General features: G+C 42.5%; 2 protein-coding genes across 5 annotated transcripts in view; one reads left to right on the forward strand and one right to left on the reverse strand.

Moving 5' to 3' along the window:
- Positions 1 to 27,731, reverse strand: part of LOC130438860 (ras-related protein Rab-26) — a 100,543-nt gene that overhangs the window by 61,815 nt on the left and 10,997 nt on the right. The window contains exons 3-4 of one of the 4 annotated variants that reach the window (XR_008909387.1): positions 25,662 to 27,038; positions 22,340 to 22,364 (exon numbers count right to left, since the gene is read on the reverse strand). The exons of 2 other annotated variants lie outside the window; for them this stretch is intronic. Coding sequence is in view for 1 of the 2 variants with exons in the window: in XM_056771090.1 (XP_056627068.1) it covers positions 23,091 to 25,742 (2,652 nt within the window). In the remaining variant the exon portion in view is untranslated. Of the gene's footprint in view, positions 1 to 22,339; positions 22,365 to 22,558; positions 27,039 to 27,731 lie in introns of those variants that run through there. One more of the 4 variants, XM_056771090.1, reaches the window with a different exon arrangement.
- LOC130438859 (uncharacterized) lies at positions 7,723 to 14,414 on the forward strand. Its single transcript, XM_056771089.1, has 4 exons — positions 7,723 to 7,827; positions 8,999 to 9,050; positions 9,410 to 11,043; positions 11,436 to 14,414. Exons 3-4 carry the CDS (start codon positions 10,752 to 10,754, stop codon positions 14,132 to 14,134), a joined length of 2,991 nt encoding a protein of 996 aa, XP_056627067.1. The 5' UTR covers positions 7,723 to 7,827; positions 8,999 to 9,050; positions 9,410 to 10,751; the 3' UTR covers positions 14,135 to 14,414.

Raw genomic sequence — 27,731 nt, forward strand, 5'->3', positions numbered from 1 at the left:
CTTTCTCGGTATGGAACTAAACTCTGTGACCATGACGGCGCAGCTGTCCGCAGCACGCGCCCAGTCAGTGTTGAACTGGAGGCTCCTGGGACACATGTCATCCTCCGCAGGGGTAATACCCCTCAGGTTGATGCACATGAGACCGCTTCAACACTGGCTACAGAGTCGAGTTCCGAGGACCGCGTGGCACACCGACAGCAGGCGCATCGTGATGTTGCACTGCTGCTGACGCACCCTAACCCCTTGGTCTTCCATGACCTTCCTCTGGGCGGGGTTCCCCTCGGGCAGGTTATGAGGCACGTCGTGGTGACGACGGATGTTTCACTGCAGGGGTGGGGTGCAGTGTGCAACGGGCACGCAGTAGCGGGGTGCTGGACGGGCCCCCGTCTGCCCTGGCATGCAATTGCCTAGAGATGTGGGCTGTGCGGCTTGCGCTGAGAAGGCTCCGGCTTCTAGTGCAGGGCCAGCACGTGTTGGTGCTCCGGAACAGCACGACAGCCGTAGCATACATCGCCAGGGTGGCGTTCGCTCACGGCAGCTAACACGAATTGCCCGACGCCTCCTCCTTAGCAGGTGATCCGCTCCCTGCGGGCCACACACATCCCAGGCGAACTGAACCAGATCAGGATTGTGTTGTCCTTCTTGCGAGACTGGAGATTAACATCTCCCCTCCACACTGAAAGTGTATGTAGTCGCTATCGCCACTCATCACGACTCAGTTGATGGAAAGTTTCTAGGGCAATACGACCTGGTCACCAGGTTCCTAAGGAGCGCGAGAGGGCAGAATCCGCCCCATCTCCGCTCCATACCCTCTTGGACCCTAACATGGGTTCAAGAGCCCTTCGGAGGTTCCGATCTTCCTCACCTGAGTAAGACGGCCCCCCTGTTGGCGCTCAAGAGGGTAGGGGACCTCAGAGCATTCTCTGTGTCCCCGGATTGCCTTAAATTCGGCCCTGGTATCTCTCACGTTATCCTGAGACCCAGGCCCGGATACACGCCCAAAGTTCCCACTACTCCCTTTCGGGACCAAGTGGTTAACTTGCAGGCGCTCCCCATCGGGGAGGAAGACCCAACCCCATCCGTGTTGTGTCCTGGACCGCACACAGAGCTTCAGTAGCTCTGACCAGCTCCTTGTCTGTATTGGAGGACAGCAGAAGGGAAGGCTGTCTCCAAGCAGAGGCTGGCGCACTGGGTCGTGGATGCTGTTACGACGGCATTCCGATCTCAGAATCTTCCATGCCCACTGAAGACTCACTCCACACGGGGTATAGCCTCCTGGGCACTGGCCAGAAGCGCCTCTCTAGCAGACATCTGTAGAGCTGCGGGTTGGGCTACGCCCAAACACCTTCGCAAGGGTTAACAACCTTCGCGTAAACCCGGTGTCAGCCCACGTCCTGCGTAGCGACATGTAGGACTGGCATCCGGGGGGGCGTATGCCTGCGAAAGCACCTTCCCACCCTCCAAGAGGTTGGGTCAGTGTGCTATCTACCTTTCTTCTTACCCAAACACATGGTTAAAAAACTGGTACCTCACCAACCTTCCTTCTTACCCAGACACTGGTTAAGAACAGGCATTCCATCCATCACTAAGCAAGCACCCCCGGGGGTTGGCTGGGCAGGGCAGCCTTCCCCCTTAGGCCGGGATACCATAGGAGCTATCATAGATAGCTCTAACCGGACCTAGTGCTATCGGACGCAGTAACACCCCCCCGTGGGCTGTTCCGTCTGATATATCCTCATGGCAACGATTCCCACACATGGTAACCCATGAGCTTCCCCAGGTGGACCTCCACCTCCTGGTTAACTACCTAGTCCGCACGTTCCATGCGTTCTCCTCCAAGTACGAGACCATACTTATATCCACCATACTCCTCCCCACGGGTAGGAGTTGGCCTCTGCAGCGCTTATCTGATTAAGAGTTGCGCTCACCCGGTGTAAACCCGAGCCGGACGGCCTCTCGCCAGTAGAGAGCTAAGGTCCCGTCCGTGAAAGGTTACCGGTCAGGGCTGTACCCATCTTTCTCCAAGAAAGCTCTGGGACCCCCCGACCACCACACTGGAAGGTTACAGTTTCACGAAAGCTTCGAGCTGACACGCCCAGGCTTGTTACCGTCGCTTCGCTGAGATTGTGACGCGATACAGCTTTCTGCCGTTTTCCATAGGCAACCCCATCTGTCGTTCTCGACACAACGTCGAGAGAGACCGAGAGACCGACAGAAAGGGAACGTCTTGGTTACGTATGTAACCTCAGTTCCCTGATCGAGGGAACGAGACATTGTGTCCTTTATGACACAAACACGTATCGTATGCTTCTGCAGTAGTGAGAGGCTCTCAGGCTCTTCAAAACAAGAGGTAAATGAATGCTCCACGCCGGCTTCCTTTTATACCGGACATCCGGGGGCGGAGACCGGCATGCAAATTTCATTCGCCAAATTTCATTGGCCTTTTCTATAGTAGTCAGAGTTGATTGGTTCTCAAGGGCGTTCTCAAGACGTTTCACAGTCATGTCAAAGCAATACGTAAATCAGTGTAATACGTAAATCAGTGTACTACCATCTCAGAAACATAGCCAGAATCAGATGTTTTGTCTCAAATCTTGATTTAGAGAAACTAGTTCATACTTACATCACCAGCAGGGTGGATTAGTGTAATGGAGTCTTTACAGGTCTTCCCAAAAAGACCATCAGACAACTGCAGCTCATGCAGAACGCTGCTGAAAGGATTCTGACCAGAATCAAAAAATCTGAGCATTTCTCTCCAATCCTCAGGTCCTTACACTGGTTACCAGTTACTTTTAGAATCAACTTCAAAGTATTATTAATTGTCCATAAATCACTCAATGGGCTAGGACCTGAATACATCTCAGATATGCTTATTGAATATAAACCAAACAAACTTCTCAGATCATTAGGATCAAGTCAATTAGAGATAAAAAGGGTTCCCTCAAAACAAGGCAAAGCAAAGCAATTTGAATTGCCCTTGTGTATGAAATGTGCTATATAAATAAACTTGCCTTGCCTTGCCTAATCAAAACCTGCTCTGCAGAGGTAGTTTTTTGCCCATAACTCAGATTTTGCCCTGCATGTAAATGCCTTCTCCGGTTTTCTCTCAGTTTTGTTTATGTTTGCATGTCTGACAGCACAATGGTAAAATTTCCAAACGGAAGTTTGGTTTCTTTCTAAGCTGATTTTTGATAGACATCCGTTTATTTTGTGCATGTAAACGCACTCATAGTCCGTCTCTGTTTTGTTAGCTTCTAAGTTTATTCCTGTCATTATACGATGTAGGTCTTCCCTGTTGTGTTCTTTAATAAAGATTTAGTTGAATCCTTGTCTGCTCTCGTCTGTGGGCTTCCGTGACAAATATAACTGATTAAGGTCACTGAATCATAGTCTATTACCCACAGCACTGTATAATAATCTTTTGAAGAAAGGGGACCAAATCCATTAAATGAAGAAGACCTACTAATATAGTTAAATATCCCACATACTACGATAATGAGGGTAATGGACTAATTTTCATTTCAATCATTCATTTATCATCTCACTCATTGATTAAGAAGTTATATAAGCAGTGAAGTGTTTTAGTAATGCGCTTGTGTGTGTATGTGTTTGTATGTGTAGGTGTGTGTGTGTGTGTGTGTGTGTGTGTGTGTGTGTTTGTGTGAGTGCGTGTGGAGCTCGACGTAGTATTCCTTGCTCAGTGAGGGTCAAATGATATCCATAGATCACACTGTCAGGATCTCCTCAACATCAGTCAATATACTTCTAATTGCACCCTAAAGCTCACAGTTGTATGACATTATGGCTGCAGGTGGCAGAGAGCAGCTAAACATTTTAACGTTTTTAATTACCATCCAAGCACCGGGCCAACCGAGCAGCAGTATAGAGAGGGCTACATGACAAACTGAAGTTGTATGTGTTTCAGATACACTATCCCTAACATCCACATTTATCAGTTCAGACTAGAATTATAATAAGTATAGCAGTATAATATAATTTACAAATGGTACTAATTTTCTTTGTGTTATCCATCCCCTTTGTTAATTCTGTGTTTTTCTTTTCTCTCTCTTAGAAGAGGTGAGCAGTTTTGAAGGCCTGAACTGCAAACTTACTTGCTATTGTCACATACTGTTTGCAACCACAACAGTTTTTTCAAACTTATTTCATGCTTTTGTGGTATATAATTTCCATTATATTTCCATCTTTTCCCCCTTGACGGGCTCTCTTAGGTCTCATTATTAGCTTTGCCTTAAAATTGTCTGCCATTATAGATATGAGTCAGATTAGACACCATATTTTGGGGGAACAAAAACAAGGCTTTTAGGGATAGTTACATTAATGGGGTGTTCTTTCATACAGAAAGTGGTCAATTTTCAAATCTTGAACTGAACACAACAGTAATAGAGAAAATGGTTTGTATGATTATCGTGTCATGAAATACGAACATTTGGTTTATTCACTAAAACACAAATTAAGTCATTAAAAATAGAATAACTTGTTTCAAATGGCACCCAGAGGTACAGAATAAAACATTTACAGTACTGTATTCTGCAGTAAACAGATAAGGAAATACAGTTCCCTAGTACAAAACTACTGTAGAATGAGTTAAAAAAAATGAGTAGGAATTTGTTCAGAAACAATAAGTGCATACCTGTCAACACTCCTGTCAACATCTCCCGTTTTTTACACCCATCTCCCGCCACCGTCACTTTTTGTTATTTCTCCCGTGAAACTCTCGTATTTCAGTTATTTCTCCTTTGAAACTCCTGGACCGACAGGAACCCACGACGGGACTCCCGGATTTTGGTACATAATAGTTGACAGGTATGGTTTAATGTTGCATTTGCTAAATGATGAACATATGTGTTCATAACCCCTTTTCGTCACAACAATGTAAATATGGAGATGGTGGTCTAGTGGGTTAAACCACTGAACTGGTAAATCAAAGGTTGCTGGTTCGATCCCAGCAGCCACCACCAGTGTGTCCTTGAGCAAGACACTTTACTCCATGTTGCTCCAGGGGGATTGTCCCTGTAATAAGTGCACTGTAAGTCGCTTTGGATAAAAGCGTCTGCCAAATGACTAAATGTGAATGTAAATGTAAATATAGCAGTCTATTCATTCATTCTCCTCTGTTTTGCCATGGTATAAAACTGTGACAAGGTACAAGCTGTGTTAAGACTCTTTTTATTTATGTTTGCTATTTCATGCACAGGGTTTAAAAGTATATCATATTCTTGTCATCTGTTGAGTTGTATCTAAACAAACCAAATGACCAATGATCTGTGTTGTCCATCCTAAGAAACTTCAAAGCCCAGCCTGAGTATTAACAGATGTCATATTTGCCATGAACACACTTTAACATAATACTCTTGTCTTAATATGGTTGGGTTAATCTCAAAAAAACATGTTCAGGTCATCCATCCTCCATGTGAAAGAAGAAATATAAAATTATATTCTGCTTGTCAAGGTGTGACATTTTATAATAACGATGAAACATATTTCCTAAAATGTTTATTATTTTACTGGGCTTCTATGTTTTCTTAATGATTTTCATTACTATTGTGCCAAATGTTTTAGGGCAGTACAACAAATACTGCAATGATGTAAAATATTTTAGTTTTGCTAGTTTATTTTAATCATATTTTTGGAATGTATCTTACAGTCCGTGTATGGACATCCTCATAACCTACCCTAAAGACCTGCTGTGTTTGGATGGCAGCAGTTGCTTATTAAAATGCTCCACAAGCAAATGCAAATGCTGGGCTGAGCTGTCAGTCAAACCCTAAAATCCTGACAAAGCAAATTCTCATAAATATTCATCAGCACACTGCTGTAAAACTCCTTGAGAGCTCAGTAAATGTGTCCAGCACGCTTTTTCCTTATTCTGATCTCCAAAACTGTTTTATGTGCAATTACAATAGCCAATAACTCAGTTAGTCATTGAATGTATTAAAGATTCAATCTCTATACTTGTTGTTGTACCATTTGCTTAATTGTGTGCAAAATAGTGTAATTAACCTTTCCAGCAGCCCTTAAATGATTGATGAAATGACACGTCTTTGAGTTAGCCTATAAACAAGCATACAGCATCTAGCATCCAGACAAAGCAATATATTGCGAGGGTTATCTGCTGATGTACATTTTATCCAATGACACACATGAGAATGTGTGTCATGCATTTTACATTATGATCTCAACAGAATTTGAATTCATCTTTTTCTAAAACCATAAAATGTAAGACGCAAGAATGAATGAAGCAGTAAATCCCATCTGATAGTACTTCAGCTAATTATTTTAATTCAGCAAACCTTTTTATAAAAGTTGACACAAAGTCATCGTGAGAGTTAACCTGAGGTTAGACGTCTTTGACACGAATTATTCATTACGCAACGTTTCATAAATATTAAAGACATAAATGCTAGGCATGTGACATTTGTTTAAATTTTTCATAAGGGTTCTCAATTATAACTATGTCATAATTGTATAAAGGGGCTGGTGGGATTTATCTTTCCCCATATCCTTTGATGAGACACTAATATGATATGCTACACTGCACACCATTATTTCTTAATTCAGTTGAACTATCTTTTGTAGCTACTATTATTCCTACGATATAACTCTATTATCCTGTCAAGTGTGGGTGAACACTTCCCATGAAAAATTCACTAAGATATTCAGCACCCCCCGTGTGCCCCAGTTTGAGCTCTAACATATACTCGTACCCCACTGAAGAATGCTGCACGTAATTTAGAGCTAGTTACCATCACAGGCTGAAACAGGACATCATTCTTTTTACTTTCGTTATAAAACATTTATTTAGCCCAATATATATTAAAGGGCACTGTACCGAACCATCAAGCAATTACACTTCCCCATTACCCTTAAGGCGTTTGGAAGCATTTCTTGGTAAAGGTCCGAAATTACCTGTGCACATCACAGGATCATTACAGTGGTTATTGGTTGGTCACACTTTAATTGGCCTTATATAATAATTATATTTGTTGAGGAAATATTGACTGTATCTATTCCAGGCTATTAAACCAAGCATCCCTCAATGCTATTTTCTATGTAATGGATTCCTGCACATTAAAGCATAGAATCAGTTGATTCTACTACAGGAACTGTGAACTAAATTGGAACATCGGTGCTTTACACACATGGCATGTAGAGGACTTCAAACATGAGGAGGCAAATCACTTCTTTGCGTTTCTTTATTTTGTTTTAGTCCAATGTTATTTTATGTTCCGTTTGATGTTTGTAAGACTCTTTGAGTGGGATTTCTACTGTATGTTCAAGACGGTTTGAATATCTCTTGTGAGCATGGTATGAGGGCATTCTGTGATAGATGAGCATTATCTGACTGACAGGGCAATCAGCCAATCATTATGCTAAAGAAGTTTCATGCCTTCAGCCTTCTTTTACATTAGTTTTCACAGGTACCTGGCGCTTTTACACTTTCTGCATACCAAATTCTCTCCGTCTGACCTGAGAAACATTTTCTCTGAAAATACTGTAGATGCTCCTGTAATGGTACACTGTTAGATGTCGCTGTAGATTTAGCAGCACATTACTGTAAAAATCAACAGTAAAATACTGTATTTGTATATTACAGTAAAATACTGCAGTTCATAATGCATTCTGGGTAATTTTGATTGAGCGGGAAACTTTTACAGTATATTTTGGTCTGGCTGTAACCTTGCTGTAGCCTTGCTGTAATGTGCAAGGCAAAAAGTGCGCCACAACGTCAAATCACGTCAAATCACACAGAGCACAACTCCTGGCTGCAGCAAGAGGAGGATATTCAATTCGATTTCGGGCAGTTCGGTAAGTTTGCAGTCTGGTTTATTTTATGTGTTTCATGCAAAGATATTATTTAGTTTTAGCATTTTGCACAACAGTTAGTCAAAATGTTATTTTAAACGTGGACTGAGAGAGAAAAGGTCGCCAACAAACGTTGCAGTCTCTCTCAGAAATTAAACTAGATGTCCACCCACTGCTTCAACACGATTTACACAACCCACTTAATTAATCATGAGGGTTTTGTCAATCGAATTGTTTAAGTTCGTTTACAATGGCAAGGTAGGAAATGACTTGTATGTGGCAATAGATAAACTCCCGTTAACCAATTTACTCCCGTTAACCCATGAACTAAGACTCCTCGCGAGCTCGGTCTTGGTGTCCCAGCTTAGGGACGCTTATCTTGGCTTTCCTCTGTTCATTCACGGGCAGGGAGAAGTAGCTGCAGTATTCAGTTCGACCGTATGACAGACTGACTCGTGAATTAGCTGTGCATGTGCTAAAACAACATTTTCATATCAACTCATCGCTATTTGCGTCTTCTCTTAAATGTAAGAATACTGTTTGGATAAGACCAGACTCGACAGGTTCTATCTCACGCTCTCAACGGCCCAAACTGCTCCACACGAAGTGAAACGTAATATTTAACAGAGATGAGTGCGATCTATACAGATTACTGCTCTTTTCATTAAGGTACTATGTGAATAAATGGGTTTGCGGTGTTATTACTGTTTACGGTATATCAGTAAAAAGTAGAGATTATGTTCTTTCGAGTGATTTACATTCAGTTGGCCAATAAGTATTATATGCATACTATGTATGAATATTTGTAGCAATGTTGCTTACAACACTAAAAACAAGTTTTCAAAGACTCAAATCATTGCACGTACTTTGTTAACGAGCGATGCTGGCTCCTCCTTTACGTAATGACTCTTTACGTCGGAGAGAGGAGCGCAATCAGCTTGAAAATGCATTTTCAAAACCACATTGAATTTCGCTACACCCATACTATTTCGGTATGTAACCAAAAATGCGATCCCCAAATATCTAAACTCTTAATATAAATGCATAGGCCTAAAGGGGAAACATTTAAAATGAACATTTTGCTTCATTTTTGCTCGGCTATTTTAAATGTATTTAATAAACAGAATGCTTTAAAAATTTCAGCAAGTAACATATTTTTTTACTTGTCTCACAGCTCTAACGTGACAGTTTGGTCCACTTTTGCACCTTGGGTTTATGGGTTTTCTGTAAGTATTGACCATAATAATACAACTTTTAATTCAAATCTGTTTTTGGTTTTACTAATGACTTTTTAGTAACACTTACAATAAGGTTACATTTGTTAACATAGAATGTTAATACATTTTAAAATTTGGCAATACACTTTTAAATCAATCAATTTATCTCTGTTCACATTAATAATATTTGATAATGCATTATGAATTAACTAGCATTGATAGTTCATATTAGCTGAACCATTAATACATGTTATGGATCAAAACCTTATAGTAAAACGTTACTGAATTCTCTTTCACCATTTAGTTCACAATTTGTACTTATTTCTATGGCTTACAGATTTTGTTATTTGTTTCTTTTTGTGTTACAGTCTCACCATTGATATTCTGGCTGGATTTGGTCATTTTTGAAACAGGAAAGTCATCCCAGGATGTCCAGTTACAACTGCAAGTCATGTAGTTTCTCGACTACAATATCAAATGCTTTTTACATGTAGAAGTACACAGAAATGTGGCTAATCATCGCTTTATATGTGGCATACCTGAGTGCCCCTGCACTTTTGAGAAGTTTCAATCTTTTAAGTGTCAACATTTTAAGAGTCAAACATTGCTTGTATTGTCTTTTGAATTATATTGTCAAGTATAGCAGTTTTGTATTATGAATAACTATAGATTTATATCTAAACTAGCTATGATATATAATATTTTTTCTAATTAAATAATAATATTGGGGCAATATAGGTATTACAGCAAATTACAGTATGATACAAATACAGTAAAACTACAGTAAAATACTGTTTTGTAGCTATACAGTAATATTTTTTGTACTGTAATAACATATTACAGTACAGTACTGTAATGTCAAATTACAGTAACTTACTGGCGTCTGTGCTGCCAGTAACTTACTGTAAAAATACAAGGAAATCGTTAACAGTGTAGAGCATTGCTTTAGCAGCACAGGGGTCAAGGTTTTGATCCCTATAGGGAAGATATGTGTATACCTTGAATTCACTGTTACTTCCTTTGGATCCTGTCAACTATTCAGAAACAACTAGTGATGCCTGATTCCTGAAAACGATCCTCGGGTATAGAGAGATGAATGGCTTAATATATTAACAATGGCATTGACTTAACTGTATAAATGTGAAATAAGTTTAACTGTCACTGTATTCATAAACTTTGAAAAATCCGCCATTTTTTTCCCTGTTAAAATCTGTGACGTCAAATGTTTGCAACATAAAACTGTTGTTAAGACATCCACCATTATCGTATACTTTATAGATTATGATAATATACTGGTAAACATAATAATAAGATGCTTGGGGTTTGGTTATTTATTTTGTATTGGAGCACATGTGAATATTCGCCCTCGTCACACTTTCCCGGAAGATGCGCTACCATTATTTCTGATTTATAAATGAGCTCTCACGAAAAGTTACCATGATTTTACCAAGTAACATAGGTCCCGATTGCGCTGGTGGATTCTCACACTTAATAACGTGCATTTATATTTGCGAGAGAGCATCAAGTTTTAGTCACATAAACGGCGTGCCGGCACCGTTATCTTTCAGAAAATGGAATCCGCCTGACAGCGGAGCGGATTGAAGGCGCTCTGCAAAGTCGAGCTCTCGATAATTGTCAATAATATAATATCTCATATGCAATCTTTTGAGATTAGTTATTTATTCAAGTTTATAATTATTAAAGAAGATTATGGCAGGCTGGGAAGTGCATGTGTGCAGCATAGAAAGTTACCGAGATTTGTTTGTTTGTGCGTGTGTGTGTGTGTATGACTTGCAGCAAAAAATGACATCAGACGAGGACACAGACAGGGAGGGAGAAAGCAGCAGACCACCTAAAAAAATTAAACGAGCCCATGCCCCACAGCAGTTCCTAAAAGTGTATCAGGAGCAATGGCCGTGTCTCCGCCAATCAAAACTGCTGAATCATGCATTTTGCACATTGTGCAATTATGATATTGATGTCAGCCACCAGGGAGCCTCAGGTAAAATTGTGGCTTTAGGAAGGCCTATTTTCTTTAATGAACAGAACACATTTGTGGTCCCGCCCATTTCAGGATGTGTGTATATTATTAATTATTTTCCGACCAGCATTTTTTGATAAAGTTGCCAGCTGTCATAAATCATTTGTGATAATAACAATAAGTAGGCTTCAGGTACACCCCCTAATATTTTCTTTATGGAATATATGAACATTAATTAAATGAGAAAACATTCCCTTTGCTTTTAAACAAACAAAAAACTAGCCATATTATTCTATCTTTATTAGATAAAAAATGAAAAAAGTTTACTAAATTGTACAGCTGATGCTAGTCAACATTGATAATAGTTTACTAGTCTGTTAATATTGATTCCCATAAATGTGTGTGTCTTTCAGACTGTCGACGTCACGTAGAGGGGAAAAAACATTTAAAAATTGTGGCTGCTACAGATTCAACCCCTAAAATTAATGCATTCTTCCTAAAATCACAAGATTTGAGGCCAATTCGGGCAGAAACCCTTTTCACTACATTCATTGTAGAACACAACTTGCCGTTAGCTGCTGCAGACCATGCTGGACCACTCTTTAGGAAGATGTTTCCCGATAGTGAGATAGCCAAACAGTATAGCTGTGCCAGAACCAAGACAGCATCCATAGTAAAAGTCCTGGCCAGGAATGATGATGAGCGCATTACAGAAGCAATGAAGCGGTCTCCATACAGCCTTGCTACAGATGGAAGCACAGATATGGAGGATGTAAAAATGTACCCTATTGTTGTTAGGATTTTTGATCCCAGTCTTGGGAGGGTAGTTGTAATGTTGCTCAAGATTTGTGAATCAAGAGAGTCTACTGGGAAAGCAATATTTGAATTACTTGATGGTGAACTGAAAAAGAGAGACATACCGTGGTCAAATTGTGTCAGCTTTGCAGCTGACAATGCTGCAGTCATGCAAGGTTTGGGAAAAGGTGTAGCAGCATTTCTGAAGGCACAGCATCCACACATCTACCTAGTGGGTTGTGCCTGCCACCTGATACATCTAGCTGCAGAGAGGGCGTCTAGGCAACTTAGTGTGAATATCGAAGACTTTCTTGTCACAATTTATTACTATCTGGACAAAAGCAGCAAGAGAAAGTCATGTCTACGTGACATACAGATCATGTGCGATGCAGAGGTGAGAAAGATCCTCAAGCTGTCCTCCACAAGATGGCTGTCTTTGGGGCAGTGTATGGCCCGTCTACTGCAACAGTGGGATCCTCTTACTGTTTTCTTTAAAAAAGAAGTGGATGCTGGAAAGAAAAAGAAGACCGAGCCCTCCAAGTCAACAAAGCCTCTGTCTGGTCTCAGACATCTGTCTAAAGCTTCTCCTTCTACCAGCATATCAGCTACAAAGCTGGCCCAACCAAAGCTGCCACCATCAGACTCAAAGCTGGCCCAACCAAAGCTGCCACCATCAGACTCAAAGCTGGCCCAACCAAAGCTGCCACCATCTGCCTTAAAGCTGGCCCAACCTAAGCTGCAACCATCTGCCTTAAAGCTGGCCCAACCAAAGCTTCCACCATCTGCCTTAAAGCTGGCCCAACCTAAGCTGCCTCCATCAGACTCAAAGCTGGCCCAACCAAAGCTGCCACCATCTGCCTTAAAGCTGGCCCAACCTAAGCTGCAACCATCTGCCTTAAAGCTGGCCCAACCAAAGCTCCCACCATCTGCCTTAAAGCTGGCCCAACCAAAGCTCCCACCGTCAGACTCAAAACTGGCCCAACCAAAGCTCCCACCGTCAGACTCAAAGCTGGCCCAACCAAAGCTGCCACCGTCAGACTCAAAGCTGGCCCAACCAAAGCTGCCTCCATCAGACTCAAAGCTGACCCAACCTAAGCTTCCACCATCAGCCTTCAAGCTGGCCCAACATAAGCTTTTACCATCAGCCTTCAAGCTGGCCAAACAAAAGCTGCTACCATCAGACTCAAAGCTGCATTCACCTCTGTATGATTCTACCCAGAAGCCTGAAGTGATCCCACTTACCATTCTACCAGAAGATAAAGCTCCTGCTGCAGAGTTCGACTTAAGCAGATTCCTCTTCATGCAAAATAAAATTGGAATGGCAGCTGTAGAAGAAAAAATGAAACCTGAAAGAACCAAGAAAGAAGAGAAAAGGGATCTGACAAAACCAGAGAAGATACTTCAGTTTCTTACTGACCCCATATCAAAGGTATATTCACTCTTTTTGAAGAGAGCCATACATATTTTTGACACTGGCAACCAAACACTCCAAAAAGAAGAGCCATGCATACATATCTTACTTCCAAGTTTGGAGGTGCAACTGGAGAAGGTATTGCTTTCATTCTGTAAGCCTGAGCATGTGATGACTATGATGAGTGAAATTAGTAGAGGTATGAAGCCAATCATCACAAGGGACAATCAGCTGCCTGATGAGGAACTGTCAATTGGCCATGACACTCAAACCTTTATTAAAAGCCAAGCTAACCTCAAGCTAAAGCCATTCTTCAGAGATGTTAGGAAGTTCTTTTCATCTGCAGCTGAATACATGGTTTCCAAATATCCATTTGGGGATGAACTGCTTAGGCATGCTGTTGTGGCAGACATATCAAAAAGGCAATCTGTGAAATTCTCTTCTCTCAGATTCTTTATCTGCCGCTTTCCTTCTATTCTTCTTGATGAAATCACTGTTGATCAAGTGGAAGATGAGTTCAGGATGTATCAAACCACCAGCTTTGATGATAGCATTGTCAGCAAGCGTATTGATGAGGCCTGGCGAGATATTGGTCTGTTGAAAAGGGGAGGCAAGGAGGTCTTCACTAATCTCTCAGGAGTGATGCTAGGGATATTGGTTGTGTTCCACAGCAATGCTGATTGTGAAAGGGTTTTCAGTCTTGTCACAAAAAACAAGACCCAGTACAGAGCCACCCTGAGCACTGAAATGATAAGCGCATTGGTGACAAGAAAGGTGAGCATGGCTGGAATGGGGACTAACTGTCACACGGAAAGCTTTACTGATGCTCTGCTCAGAAAGTCCAAATCAGCGACCTATGAAACAAAGCAGTCAAGAGCAAGTGCTACTGCAAGTGAATGTGATTGATACACATCAAGGGTATCTCACTGAATATTATTTACTCACAAATTAACACAAATGTTCCTTAAATTTAAATATATGTGTTCAATAATAAAAGTTATTTTTGAAAATGTGACTGCGATGCTTATTTCACAATCAATATGTTATTTGTTAAAAACCTGTGTTGTGTCTCTTCGGCTGATGGTACTCAAAAAAATACTCCAAGGTTGGCAGGTCTGTCACACTGACAATACTGGTAAACACAAAGAGCTCAAAGTTCCTTGTAAAACTTTATCTGTTAATATCAGTGTTGTACAGTGAGGCCTATTATCTCATATTTTGTGTTCTTTCATTTTTGCACACCTTGATCCCACAGAACCCAATCTGAGTGATAAAGTGTACTGTATGCTATGCTGTTCATAGCGATCAGAAGAGCCTGCAAAAGTAGGTCCATAATTGAAGTAACACACACACACACACAATGGCAAAACGTCCTAGTTTAACAAGCTTACATTGGAGTAGCATTGAACAAATGGGACACACAGTGAATAACCCAGCTGTGGCTCATGTATAGTCCAGCAAATAAACATGGATTTTTCCTTTATACAGACTTTCTATTTTCCAATAACCAATTTCACAGAGTAAGGTTGCTGATGATGTTTATCAGCTATAGACCTTGACATTAAAACTAGCTGTGCCTCTACCAGCTCACTAATCTGTCATCTCTCTCTTTCTGGTTGGGTGTAATGGGAGACCTTGACAGCAGTGCTTTGAGCTGAGTGAATTGGAAAAATCCTTGACTTTAACAGTGGCAGAATATACAGCCATGGAAAAATTAAGAAACCACTCCAGATTTCCCTTTAATCAGTATTTCCAAGACATTCAGTTTTCAACGTGGGGTACTAGATTTGCTTTCAGTGAAAAATCTTTGACGTCAATTCGCAAACAAGATGGGCATGTAATTTTTTTACTTTATTATAAACATATACAATGACATATTTTTGGGTATAATTTTCAGTTTAAACAGTTTACGTCTAAAATTAACAGTTTGTACTCTAAAGTTTGCAATGTCACAACATAGGCCACATTTGCATCACTGTTCAGTCATTTTCGAGGAAGTGACGCACACATTTATTTATTACATATGTAATGGGGTAGAAGATATAGGGACTACAAATAAGATGGACTACAAATCCCACAGGTCAGATTGTTATAAAAGGAAGTCCAATTTTAGGGACTTCTTCTTTTTTAAGCACCATGTGGTGTGGGAACTTAAGACTGTGTAAGAGCTGATGAAAAGACCATTGATTTACAGAACTGAATTGGTGAGTGCCCAGACAGAAAATGTTGTTTGTTGCTTCAGAGAATTAGGCAGATCTATTTTAGAGCATACATGGTAATTTCAGTTAAATCATTTTGCTATAGCGAGTTTGCTTGGTTTTAATATTTATATCTGCCTTGTATTTTAGTGCCTGTTTGGATAAACATGTGTTGGGTATCTCAGAGAATTAAGCATGTAAATACAGGTATTAACCCGTACTACACCGTACTACATTCTTTGATTAAATTTTAAATTTTAACATTTCATATTTTAATTTGTGTTTTGTACTTTTTTATATGGCGATTCTAAATTGTTTCTTCTTTTGCAGAGAATGCACTGTTGCCGTCTACTTTTTGTTTTCTTTACCAGAAATGATGGTGGCTTAAGGGGTATTTTGGAATGATCCAAATGTTAAACCAGGTCCTTTATGGCAACGTGATTTGAATGATTATTTATTTTTGCTTAGTTTGTTTGTTTTGTTTATCCATTGTGGACCAATGAACTGTGGGGGTTCTCACTTGTATACGCCATATGAATTACTCTGCAAAGGTGAGGGAATATAGGTGTAGTGATTTGATTTTGGGTGATTTAATTGTTGTCTGGAATTCGAAGTGAACTTTTGTTTTCTCTTGTGATGTAGCGCGTGTGTGCACTTATTGGTGGAGTATTTGCTATGTAATATAACCCCTGTGGTCTTTAGGTGTACTATGGTCTTGTCGTTTCTGTTTTATTCTGTTTCTTTACCAATTCCATTTATCCGTTAGCTATTCGTATTATTGTTAAATAAACACATTTGTGCAGATAAAGACTGTGGTTTGTGCTTGGTGTTGAGTCCTCTTCATCTCTGAGATGTCGGGGTTACATATAATTTAAAAGACAGGATACAGGATCGTCACTTTTACAAATACTGCAGTAAACATGTACTGTAGAAAACGACATTTTACCGAATTTGTACAGATTTTTCACATATAGTGTCCAGAAAACTGTAATTTTATAAACATATTTTTAAAATGCAGTCAGAAACTATCAAATTACAGAAAAAGACTGCAATATTTGTGCGTTTATTAGTTTGACTGGGGGACAACAAGGTTTCCTTTAGTCAGCAAGGTGCTTCACTGACCACCGGCTGTCTCTAAGACATTCAGGATGGACTTCAGAGACTATAAATTAATAAAGGACTGACAACTACAGCCTTATACATCAGCCCGAGAGCACTTGATTGATCTCTGCCTGCAACACTCCAGTCAATCAATGCTGGAACTCAAAGACTAATCATTGCGTCATTCCATTTAATCCTCACATACATAACCATTTAAAGTGTTATGACAAATTGTGTCATTATTCTGACATTTTTGCATTTTTACTTCAGAATCAGAAAGAGCTGCATTGCCAGCTGTGCTTAATGCACACACAAGAATGTTCTTTATTTAATGCTTCTTTCCAAGTCCCATTGGAAAAAAGCATCTGCTAAATGGATATAAATGTAATATAAATACGTGAAGCTTAGGGCATGCCCTGTAACACTTAGTCATGCAGCTGCGATCCTCTGGCATGAAAGTTTGCTTTAGCCTATTAAGTTTTAAACTGCTAAATACATATAAAAATGGTGACAGCATTTTAACTGCTGCTAATGTGATTATACCACTATTTACATACTGTTTATTTAGTTTTTCTTAATAGGTTTCTGATATTATCTGATATTTTTCTACATTTAGTGTCACTCTCCCCATAAATACCTGCCTTTGAACCATGTTTATTAGTAATTATAGTAAAAAAGGTAAATTGTGCAGGAGAATGTGCATCCAGTAGGCTAAAATAATGAATAATTGATACAGATCAAAGGGTGCTCAACATCCAAAAAACAGCTCAAACAGAAACGTCTCAAAGATGGCGGCAAGAACAGGAATCAAGATGGTTTGATGTTCCTGATGTATTTAACTGCTGTGAAAAAAACAGGCCAGGTAATTGATTTAAGTGTGTGAGTTCACTCTTCACAAGACTCAGTTCTACCTTAATCCCCAGCCCAATTAATCAACACAATCACATCATTATAAGATCATCCTGTCGCTGGGCACCGAGGGCTTATCTCGCTCCCTCTCTCCTCCTTTCCCCCCGTTGCTGTTTAAATTAATTTGTCTGAAAAAGGCTAAAACACTGTGTTCTGCTCTCAATGCATACCCATGCAGCACAAACTCTTCTTTGGTGCTCCTCCATTGAAAATGATTCGGTGAAGCTCTGACCGCATTTACCCAGGAGGACATGAGGGAATATTTCATAACAGTGTGAAGCGCTTTCTGTAGATATCAAGAGGTTGTTGCGTTTAATGAGCTTGTTAGCAGATGAAGTTGAAGGGTGTCACCCACACTGGGTCAACTACAAAGACGGTTTGCACCAAGCTGTAATTTTCAAAAGACTGCAACACGCAGCATTTCAAAGCTTAAACTTTCTTCATTCTTTTCCTTCAATGCAATGGTGGAGCAGTGTGACTTCTAAATCCTTACCGACAGTACTTAAAAGCACACACTTTTAACTTCCAAGGCTGTCAAAAGCCAATCACCTGTTTTCACTTTCATACAGCATAGCATCATGGTACAGATTTTTGATGAAAAAAGCTTTTAAACACATTCAGTTTGAATGAAAGAGAAACCTTTGCAAGACATTTGGCCATTAAGCTGGCAGCTGGTTTATATAATGGGTGAGCGGTTCTTGATATTACGCAATATAAACACAAATAAAGTACCCATAAAGACAAAAATGTTATACAGTATATAACAGACACAGATCAGGATATGGGTCTCTTGAAATGAATCACACTATTATACAACTGTACATGAGAGTGCACTTTAGCTCAAAAGCTTTTGTAATATGCATTATAAAAAACTATATCATAAATTGAAAGTTCCAATTTAAATTAATGTATTGTGTTCACAATATTATTGGTGTATTTCTTGTGTCTTATTGTAGAGAATGTATGTATACTATGTTAACTAAATATATGTTTATATTATTATTCCGATAAAGACAACGTGAAATTGAGACATCGCATAAATAGAGTATATTAAACCAGAATTTCCTACCCCTGAGCAACTGTTTTACATAGAGATGTTTTTTTTATCTTTCCTGAAGTAGATGATTGGTCAGGAAAAGATATACTTGGTGACGTCCACAAAAAAAGGAAAGCCACAAATTTTTCATATAAGGTTTACAATAACGGCACTGATTCACAATTCAATGTCATTGACAAAAAGATTGGTAACATTTAACACAGTTTTAAGAATTTAATTTGGGTCAATTTTATCATTTTACTTTTTGATGATCTAACAGGTACAGTATAACAGTGACTTTAAACAAGATTAGAAAATATGTGTTTACGTTATCAATTATTTCTGTTTAAAAAGCAATAGGAAATTTTATTTCGTGGGATGTGCAGTTTTCCACTTTGTTTGAATGTGGAATCGGTGGTTCTGACTCACGGTGGGTCAACTACAAAGATAGGTTGCACCGAGCTGTCGCTTTCAAAAGATGCCAAAATGAAATATTTCAAAGCTGAAACTTTCTCCTTTCTTTTCCTCTTAATGGAAAGGTGGAGCAACATGACCTCTAAATGCTCAACGACAGCACATAAAAGATCCTATTTTCATTCAAAAAATTTCCAAGGCTGTCAAAAGCAAACCACCATCATCACACTTTGGTGAAGATTTATATGAAGCATATACACTCAGAAAAGCAAAAAAAGCACAAGCCAAACTTTTTTGCATTTTTCAGCCACTTACCATAGGAATTTTGACATTTGGAGTTTCACAATTTGTAAGCACTATAGGTAAGGTATAGGTATAATATGCTGGTTTTTGTTGCAAAGTTATTCAAGCTTAAACCCACTGCATGCTAAACCATAAGGCAAAACCTGGCATGTATTGCTGGACTCGACAAGGATTCAGAAATGTAAGGACATGACTCCCCTAAAAATTCATCACACATAACAAATTTTGTAGTGATACACTGTGATCTTAAAATACACAATTTTGCTACATTTTTCTTTGGGCGACGCCCAAAATGGCCGACATGGGAAAACTGGATATTGTTCGACTCATTTATGACACCCTACATCTTACACGACAGTTACCTCAGGTTGTGCTTTTGATGACACCTACTCAGTTTCGTGTCAACAAGTTTGGCGAAGATGCAGCATCAAATCTATTTTGGTGAGCTTTCCGTCGAATTCGTTGACGGGCTGTACAAGAACAAATTAACCAATCATAAAACCTTTGATAGATTTTTGTCAGCACTGTCTCTAGATGCTAAACTCAGCAAAAAAAGAAACGTCCCTTTTTCAGGACTGTGTATTTCAACAATAATGTTGACCTTCAATGTAAAGGGTTTAAACAATGTTTTCCATGCACGTTAAATTAACCATAATCAATTAATTAACATGCACCTGTGGAATGGTCGTTAAGACCTTAACAGCTTACAGAGAGTAGGCATTTAAGGTCACAGTTCTAAAAACGCAGGACACTTAAGAGACTTGTCTACCGACTGTGAAAAACACCCAAAGAAAGATGCCCAGGGTCCCTGCTCATCTGCGTGAACGTGCATTAGGCATGCTGCAGGGAGGCATGAGGACTGCTGATGTGGTTAGGGCAATAAATTGCCATGTCCGCACTGTGAGACGCCTAAGACAGCGCTACAGGGAGACAGGAAGGACAGCTGATCATCCTCGCAGTGGAAGACCACGTGTAACAACAGCTGCACAGGATCGGTACATCCGAATATCACACCTTCGTGACAGGTACAGGATGGCCACAACAACTGCCCGAGTCACACCAGGAACACACAATCCCTCCATCAGTGCTCAGACTGTCCGCAATAGGCTGAGAGAGGCTGAACTGAGGGCTTGTAGGCCTGTTGTAAGGCAGGTCCTTACCAGACATCACCAGCAACAATGCCGCCTATGGGCACAAACCCACCTTCGCTGGACCAGACAGGAGTGGCAAAAAGTGCTCTTCACTGATGAGTCATGGTTTTTTCTCACCAAGGGTGATGGACGGATTCGTGTTTATCGTCGAAGGAATGAGCTTTACACCGAGGCCTGTACCCTGGAGCGGGATCGATTTGGAGGTGGGGGGTCCGTCATGGTCTGGGGCGGTATATCACATCACCATCGGACTGAGCTTATTGTCATTGCAGGCAATCTCAATGCCTTGCGGTACAGGGAAGACATCCTCCTCCCTCATGTGGAACCCTTTATGCATGCTCATCCAGACATGATCCTCCAGCAGGACAATGCCACCAGCCATACTGCTCGTTCTGTGCGTGAGTTTCTGCATGACAGCAATGTCAGTGTTCTGCCATGGCCAGCGAAGAGCCCGGATCTTAATCCCATTGAGCACGTCTGGGACCTGTTGGATCGCAGGGTGAGGGCTAGGGCCATTCCCCCCAGAAATGTCCAGGAACTTGCAAGTGCCTTGGTGGAAGAGTGGGGTAACATCTCACAGCACGAATTGCCAAATCTGGTCCAGTCCATGAGGAGGAGATGCACTGCAGTACTTCAAGCAGCTGGTGGCCACACCAGATACTGACTGGTACTTTTGATTTTGAGCCTACCTTCATTCAGGGACACATTATTCTATTTCTGTTAGTCACATGTCTGTGAAACATTTTTAGTTTATGTCTTATGATGTTGACTCTTTTAGTGTTCATACAAATATTTAAACCATTGAACCGAACCATTGAACCGAACCAATGAACCGAACCATTGAACCGAACCATTGAACCGAACCAATGAACCGACGTCGGGCGGCCTATCAGAGCACGGCAACCTGACTGTCTGTCATGATCCAAGAAGAGGTCAAGGCACCGATATTAAACCTGTTAAGAAGATGACTTCTAGGGAAAACGAAGGCGCTCCGGTAAGTTTGCTGTTTATGTACAATCAGACTCTACAGAACAAAAGTATGTTGTTGCTAATTATTTTTTTGAACTATTATTACTATTATTTTTCGACCGACGTCGGTTCGGTTCAATGGTTCGGTTCAATGGTTCGGTTCATTGGTTCGGTTCAATTGCAGACGGGCTCTGGGCTCAACTGTTTTTCCTATCCTGGGTAGCCCGGATGTTACCATGTGAATATTTAACTTGAATTTTTCGATCTGAATTTGAGCAGTCGAATTAGACATATGTTTTCTTTGAAAAGTATTAACTTGAAATTTGAGATCTGAATAAGAGCAATCAAATTTGATCAATCTGAATGTATTTTATCTGAAATTCGTTAAGTTGATTTTTTTGTATCTGAATTTGTGAGCATTAAATTCAGGTTTTTAAATTGGAAATCAAGAATTTTCATATTTAAGTTTCATAGAGGTAAATTCGAAACAAATAAATTCAGATACATGGTTTCCAAAGTAAAATAATTCAAAATCAAGTATTCATAGGCTGTTAAATTTCAAAACATTATGTCTCTTATTTGCCTTGATGCCCGATGACTCCTGAGATAGGCACAGGCTCCCCGTGACCCGAGGTAGTTCGGATAAGCGGTAGAAAATGGAATGGAATGGAATGTCTCTTATTTGCTTCCATAATTTTAGCCTTAAAGGTTGCAGGCTTACCATCAAGAGTCTTTTATCATGATTTACAAATAGTTGGAAACATTTGAGATATTGTAAGTAGGCCTGTAACAAAGTTCAAAGTATCTATATATACAAGGAAGGACACGGGGTCGGCGTTCACTGGGAGACGTGAGATTCTTTTATTTCCAAAACAACAAAAAGGCGCAAATGGCGCTTCACACATAAGGTAGTAGATTCTTTAGGCAGTCCACACGACTTGACTTCTCGGATAATAGTTCCACTCTTTGGTCCCACAGGACTCACCAACGTCTCCCAGTTCTCTCTCCTCGATCCACAGGAGTGTGAGCTTTTTAAGCTGTCTCCTCACCAATCACTGTAACGAGATGCAGGTGATCTTAATCTGCAATCGGCTCATTTGCTTACCGTCTTTCCCGTGTCTCTCCTAGCCGATACAGACGTCACTAAACCACGCCCCCCTTGCCACATACCCCCACCGCCCGACTCAGGCCGAGGCCCCATCTGGCCTGTAGCCTCCCCCCCCTACTGGAAAGGAAGTCGGCCACGACCATCTTAGACCCCCGTCTGTGGATCACCTTGAATTTAAAAGGTTGTAACGCCAGATACCAACGGGTGATCCGCGCGTTGGTATCTTTCATATGGTGGAGCCATTGGAGAGGAGCGTGGTCCGAATGGAGCGTGAATTCGCGCCCCAGGAGATAGTAGCGGAGGGTGAGCACGGCCCACCTAATTGCGAGGCATTCCTTTTCTATGGTGCTGTACTTTGTCTCTCTCCTAGAGAGCTTTCGACTAAGGTACAGCACCGGCCTTTCCTCACCCCCCGTCTCCTGGGACAAAACCGCCCCCACGCCCCGATCCGACGCGTCCGTCTGTAACGAGAAAGGAAGAGAGAAATCAGGGGAGTGCAATAACGGTCCGCCACAGAGAGCAGCCTTCACCTTGGTAAAAGCCTGCTGGCATGGCTCCGTCCACTGGACGGTATCCGGTGCCTCCTTTCTAGTAAGATCAGTCAGCGGGCTAGTGAGGTCCGAATAATTAGGTACAAACCTTCTATAATATCCCGCTAGCCCCAGGAATTGTCTTACCTCCTTTTTGGTCTTGGTGCGGTTGCAACTGCTGCCGTCTTATCAATTTGGGGACGCACCTGCCCATGACCCAAGTGGAAGCCCAGATACCTTACCTCCACCCGCCCAATTGCACACTTCTTCGGGTTAGCCGTCAGTCCGGCCCTTCTCAGCGAACTCAGTACCGCCCTTAGATGTTGTATATGCCGCTCCCAGTCGTTGCTATATATAACAATGTCGTCCAGGTATGCCGCCGCATACCCCGCATGTGGTCGCAGCAGGCGGTCCATGAGGCGCTGGAAGGTTGCCGGAGCTCCGAATAACTCGAATGGAAGTGTTACGAATTGGTGTAATCCAAACGGCGTGGTGAAGGCGGTTTTCTCTTTGGATAGAGGAGATAGGGGAATCTGCCAGTACCCTTTAGTTAAATCCAGTGTCGAAAAAAAACGAGCCGAACCAAGCCGATCCAGCAACTCGTCAATCCGTGGCATCGGATATGCATCGAATTTCGACACAGCATTCACCCTTCTATAATCCACACAGAACCGGACTGAGCCGTCTGTTTTAGGGACCAAAACTATCGGGCTCGCCCAATCACTATGGGATTCTTCTACTACCCCCATCTCAAGCATTGCTTTTAATTCTTCCTGAACTACTTTTTTCTTATGTTCAGGTAATCTGTAGGGCCGGCTGCGAATTATTACGTCCAGTTTGGTCTCAATATGGTGCTCGATGAGATTGGTACGACCGGGTAGGGGCGAGAACACATCCGCAAAATCTGCCTGCCACTTGGCTACCTCGGTGAGCTGGGAGGGTGAGAGGTGATCTCCCCCCAGGGCCAGGGCAAGAGATTGAAGTGGACATTTTGCTTCTGGTCCGAGATCATCCTCTCTGCTCACTACCGTCGCCAGCATCACCGGGTTCACCTCGTTCCATTTTTTAAGGAGATTAAGGTGATATACTTGATGTGCTCCGCTCCTATCCGACCGTATTACCTCATAATTGAGATCGTTTATTCGCCGTGCGACCTCGAACGGCCCTTGCCACTTTGCGAGTAATTTAGAACTCGAGGTGGGGAGTAGTATGAGCACTTTATCTCCCGGTGCAAATTTACGTAAGCTAGTACCCCTATTATACTGCCGACTCTGCCTGTCCTGGGCCTGTAGCAAATTTTCCATAGAGAGCCGCCCCAGTGTATCGAGTTTTGCTCTCAGGTCCAGGACATATTGAATTTGATTTTTGCTGTCTGAGGGTCCGTCCTCCCAAGCTTCCCTTAGGACGTCCAGAACCCCACGGGGCTGGCGTCCATAGAGTAACTCAAAGGGGGAAAACCCCGTGGAGGCTTGGGGGACCTCTCGTATCGCAAACAATAGGGGTTCTAGCCACCGATCCCAATTCTTGGCGTCGTCGTGTACGAACTTCCGGATCATAGTCTTCAAAGTGCGATTAAAGCGTTCGACCAAGCCGTCCGTCTGTGGGTGGTAGACGCTTGTACGGACTGTTTTAATGCCTAATAATCCGTATAGTTCGCGGAGAGTCCGTGACATAAACGCCGTGCCTTGATCCGTGAGAATCTCTTTCGGGATTCCCACACGGGAGATAAGGCTAAACAGGGCGTCCGCAACACTTTTAGCCGAAATGTTGCGGAGAGCCACTGCCTCGGGATATCGTGTCGCATAGTCTACTAAGACCAATGCGAAACGGTGTCCCCGTGCCGACCGTTCTAATGGCCCGATCAGGTCCATATCAATTCTCTCGAAGGGGACCTGAACCAACGGAAGGGGACACAATGGTGCCTTAGGAGTGGCCGGTGGGTTTACCAACTGACATTCAGGACAAGACGCGCACCATCTGCGCAAGTTCTCATGAATGCCCGGCCAAAAGAAGCGGGCCATAAAACGGTTTAGTGTTGCTATTTGTCCTAAGTGACCCGCCATTGAATTACGGTGAGCCGTCTGGAAAAGCATTTCCCGGCGGCTCTGTGGGACAACTAATTGTGTTGTATCATTTGACTGAGTGTCTCGGGTCACTCTATACAACCTGTCTTTTAAAATGGCAAAATACGGATAGACAAGCGGCTGTGCAGGGTGAAGACGCTGTCCGTCGATGGTACGAACCTGCTGAAACGCATTTTTAAGCGAGTCGTCGTGAGACTGTTCCAGGGCAAAATCATCACACCGAGAGAGATTTTGTCTCTCTACGGTACTCCGTTCCCCTGGATCAGTCCCTCTAGGTTCCGGCTCAGCTTCCCCCGCCTGCACAACCGCGGTCTTCCGTCGCCCTTGATTTCCCGAGGAAACATCCGCACATAATTTCCCCAATAGTACAGAAAACATCGGCCAATTCGTCCCCAAAATTAGCGGATGTTTGAGATGGGGATTAACCGCCACCTTTACTCTATGCTTCTGACCCCTAAATTGTATAGGCATCGTCACTAAAGAATAGTTCACCACATCCCCGTGTACACACCGTACCTTAACCATGCGGCTCTTATCCTTTGCCACGGACCGAATCAGGCGTTGGTGGATGGAGGTCTGGTTGCATCCTGAATCCACCAAGGCCTGATATGTATTCCCCTTGATACTCACAGGTATTTGATACAGGCCGGCTGAATCGAGGGCAACCTGTGGGTCGTCGGGGACCCGGATCATCGTCCCGACCTCCATCATCTGTTAGCGGTCGATCGTGTGACCCGGCTCCCCACACCGCCAACAGGTCGGCCCAGACTTTTCCGCCGCCGGATTGGTGAGGAGAGGCTTGTGGAGGTGGAGAGACGGCAGGTTGCATGTATCGACCAGGTCCCCGGAAGTATTGTCGACCGTTCCCCATTAGGTCTCGATTCCTGGGTGCGGGCCTGGGTAGGAATGACGCCGGAGACCTGGGAAAGGGAATAGGTCAGGGAGGGGGAGAAGAAACAGGTTGGAGAGAGAGAGATGAACGGGGTACGCCGACCCCGGGGCACGCCACCATCTGGTCCTCAGCCAATTGGATGGCCTCCGTCAGCGACGCCGGTCGGTGGCACTGGACCCACTGTGCGGTCTTCGGCGGAAGCCGCACCACGAACTGCTCCAGTGTCACACGATCGAGGATCTCGTCGACGTCGCCTCCGTCAGCCATCAGCCATTTGCGGCATGCGTCCCGGAGCTGTTGAGCCAGGGCGAAGGGTTGGCCTGCATCCCCCAGCTCCAAAGATCTGAATCGCTGCCTCTGTTGCTCGGGACTCAGTCCGACTCGCTGGAGGATGGCTTTCTTGAGTTCTGCATATACCAGGAGATTCTGGACTGGCAGGTGCTGGGCGGCCAACTGCGCCTCTCCCGTCAGCAAGGGAATCAGCCGGGCCGACCAAACGTCTTGTGGCCAGCCAGAAATCTCCGCAGACCTCTCGAAAAGCTCCAGGAAAGCCTCCGGGTCGTCCTGAGCCCCCATCTTATGCAGAGGCAGGCTTACCGCTGGGGAGCTGGCCACCCTGGCGGTGGCTTCCTGGTCCAACCAGCTCCGGAACGCCTCGCGGTCTTCTTGCTGGGCCTGGACAAGTGCTTGAAAGCGTCGTTCCTGGTCTTCACGGAGACCCAGCAGCGCCTGGTGTTGTTGGCTGTGAAGACCGGCGAGGGATTGGACAACCTCCGCAAACGGCGATCCTGGCTGAGACATGGCGGCGGCTCTGGTCCTTCCTGTATCCCGGGTTTCGGCACCAGTGTAACAAAGTTCAAAGTATCTATATATACAAGGAAGGACACGGGGTCGGCGTTCACTGGGAGACGTGAGATTCTTTTATTTCCAAAACAACAAAAAGGCGCAAATGGCGCTTCACACATAAGGTAATAGATTCTTTAGGCAGTCCACACGACTTGACTTCTCGGATAATAGTTCCACTCTTTGGTCCCACAGGACTCACCAACGTCTCCCAGTTCTCTCTCCTCGATCCGCAGGAGTGTGAGCTTTTTAAGCTGTCTCCTCACCAATCACTGAAACGAGATGCAGGTGATCTTAATCTGCAATCGGCTCATTTGCTTACCGTCTTTCCCGTGTCTCTCCTAGCCGATACAGACGTCACTAAACCACGCCCCCCTTGCCACAAGGCCTACTCAAATGAACAAAATATATAACACTTGCCCAGTGGTTTTTGGATATTTTACTGAAAAAAGTGACAAACTGTTTCTTTAAATACCTGATTTTATGACCAACTTTTTAACAAATTGCAATATCAACAGAATCAACCTAGATGATTTTATATAGAGTGTTCTGGAATTCCAAAACATTCTTTAATGTCATTTCCAACCTCGTAAACAGACTACAACACTGACACAAAATCCTTACCAAACTCGTAAGTTTACCGTCTGTTTTAGAAGACATAGGGTGTTAAAATGAGTACGCAGCTTTATCTTTGGCTCTGACAGGATGTCAGTTTTGAACACACTCTCTGTCTGATGGATGACTCGCACAATAGGATTATATCAATCTGCAGAACAGAATCCAGACATTACGCAAGATACGCGAGTGGAAGCTTTGGGTTTGTCAGTCAAGCATGCGGCGAGACACACATATGCTTAAAGAGTACCTAGCATATGTATTTTTAGGTCCTACTTTGGTTTATGGAGTGTCCAACAACAAGTTTATGTAGATACAATGTGTAAAAACACTATAATGTCGTAATAATA

The sequence above is a fragment of the Triplophysa dalaica genome, chromosome 17, assembly GCF_015846415.1.
Source record: "Triplophysa dalaica isolate WHDGS20190420 chromosome 17, ASM1584641v1, whole genome shotgun sequence".
Taxonomy (NCBI): domain Eukaryota; kingdom Metazoa; phylum Chordata; class Actinopteri; order Cypriniformes; family Nemacheilidae; genus Triplophysa; species Triplophysa dalaica.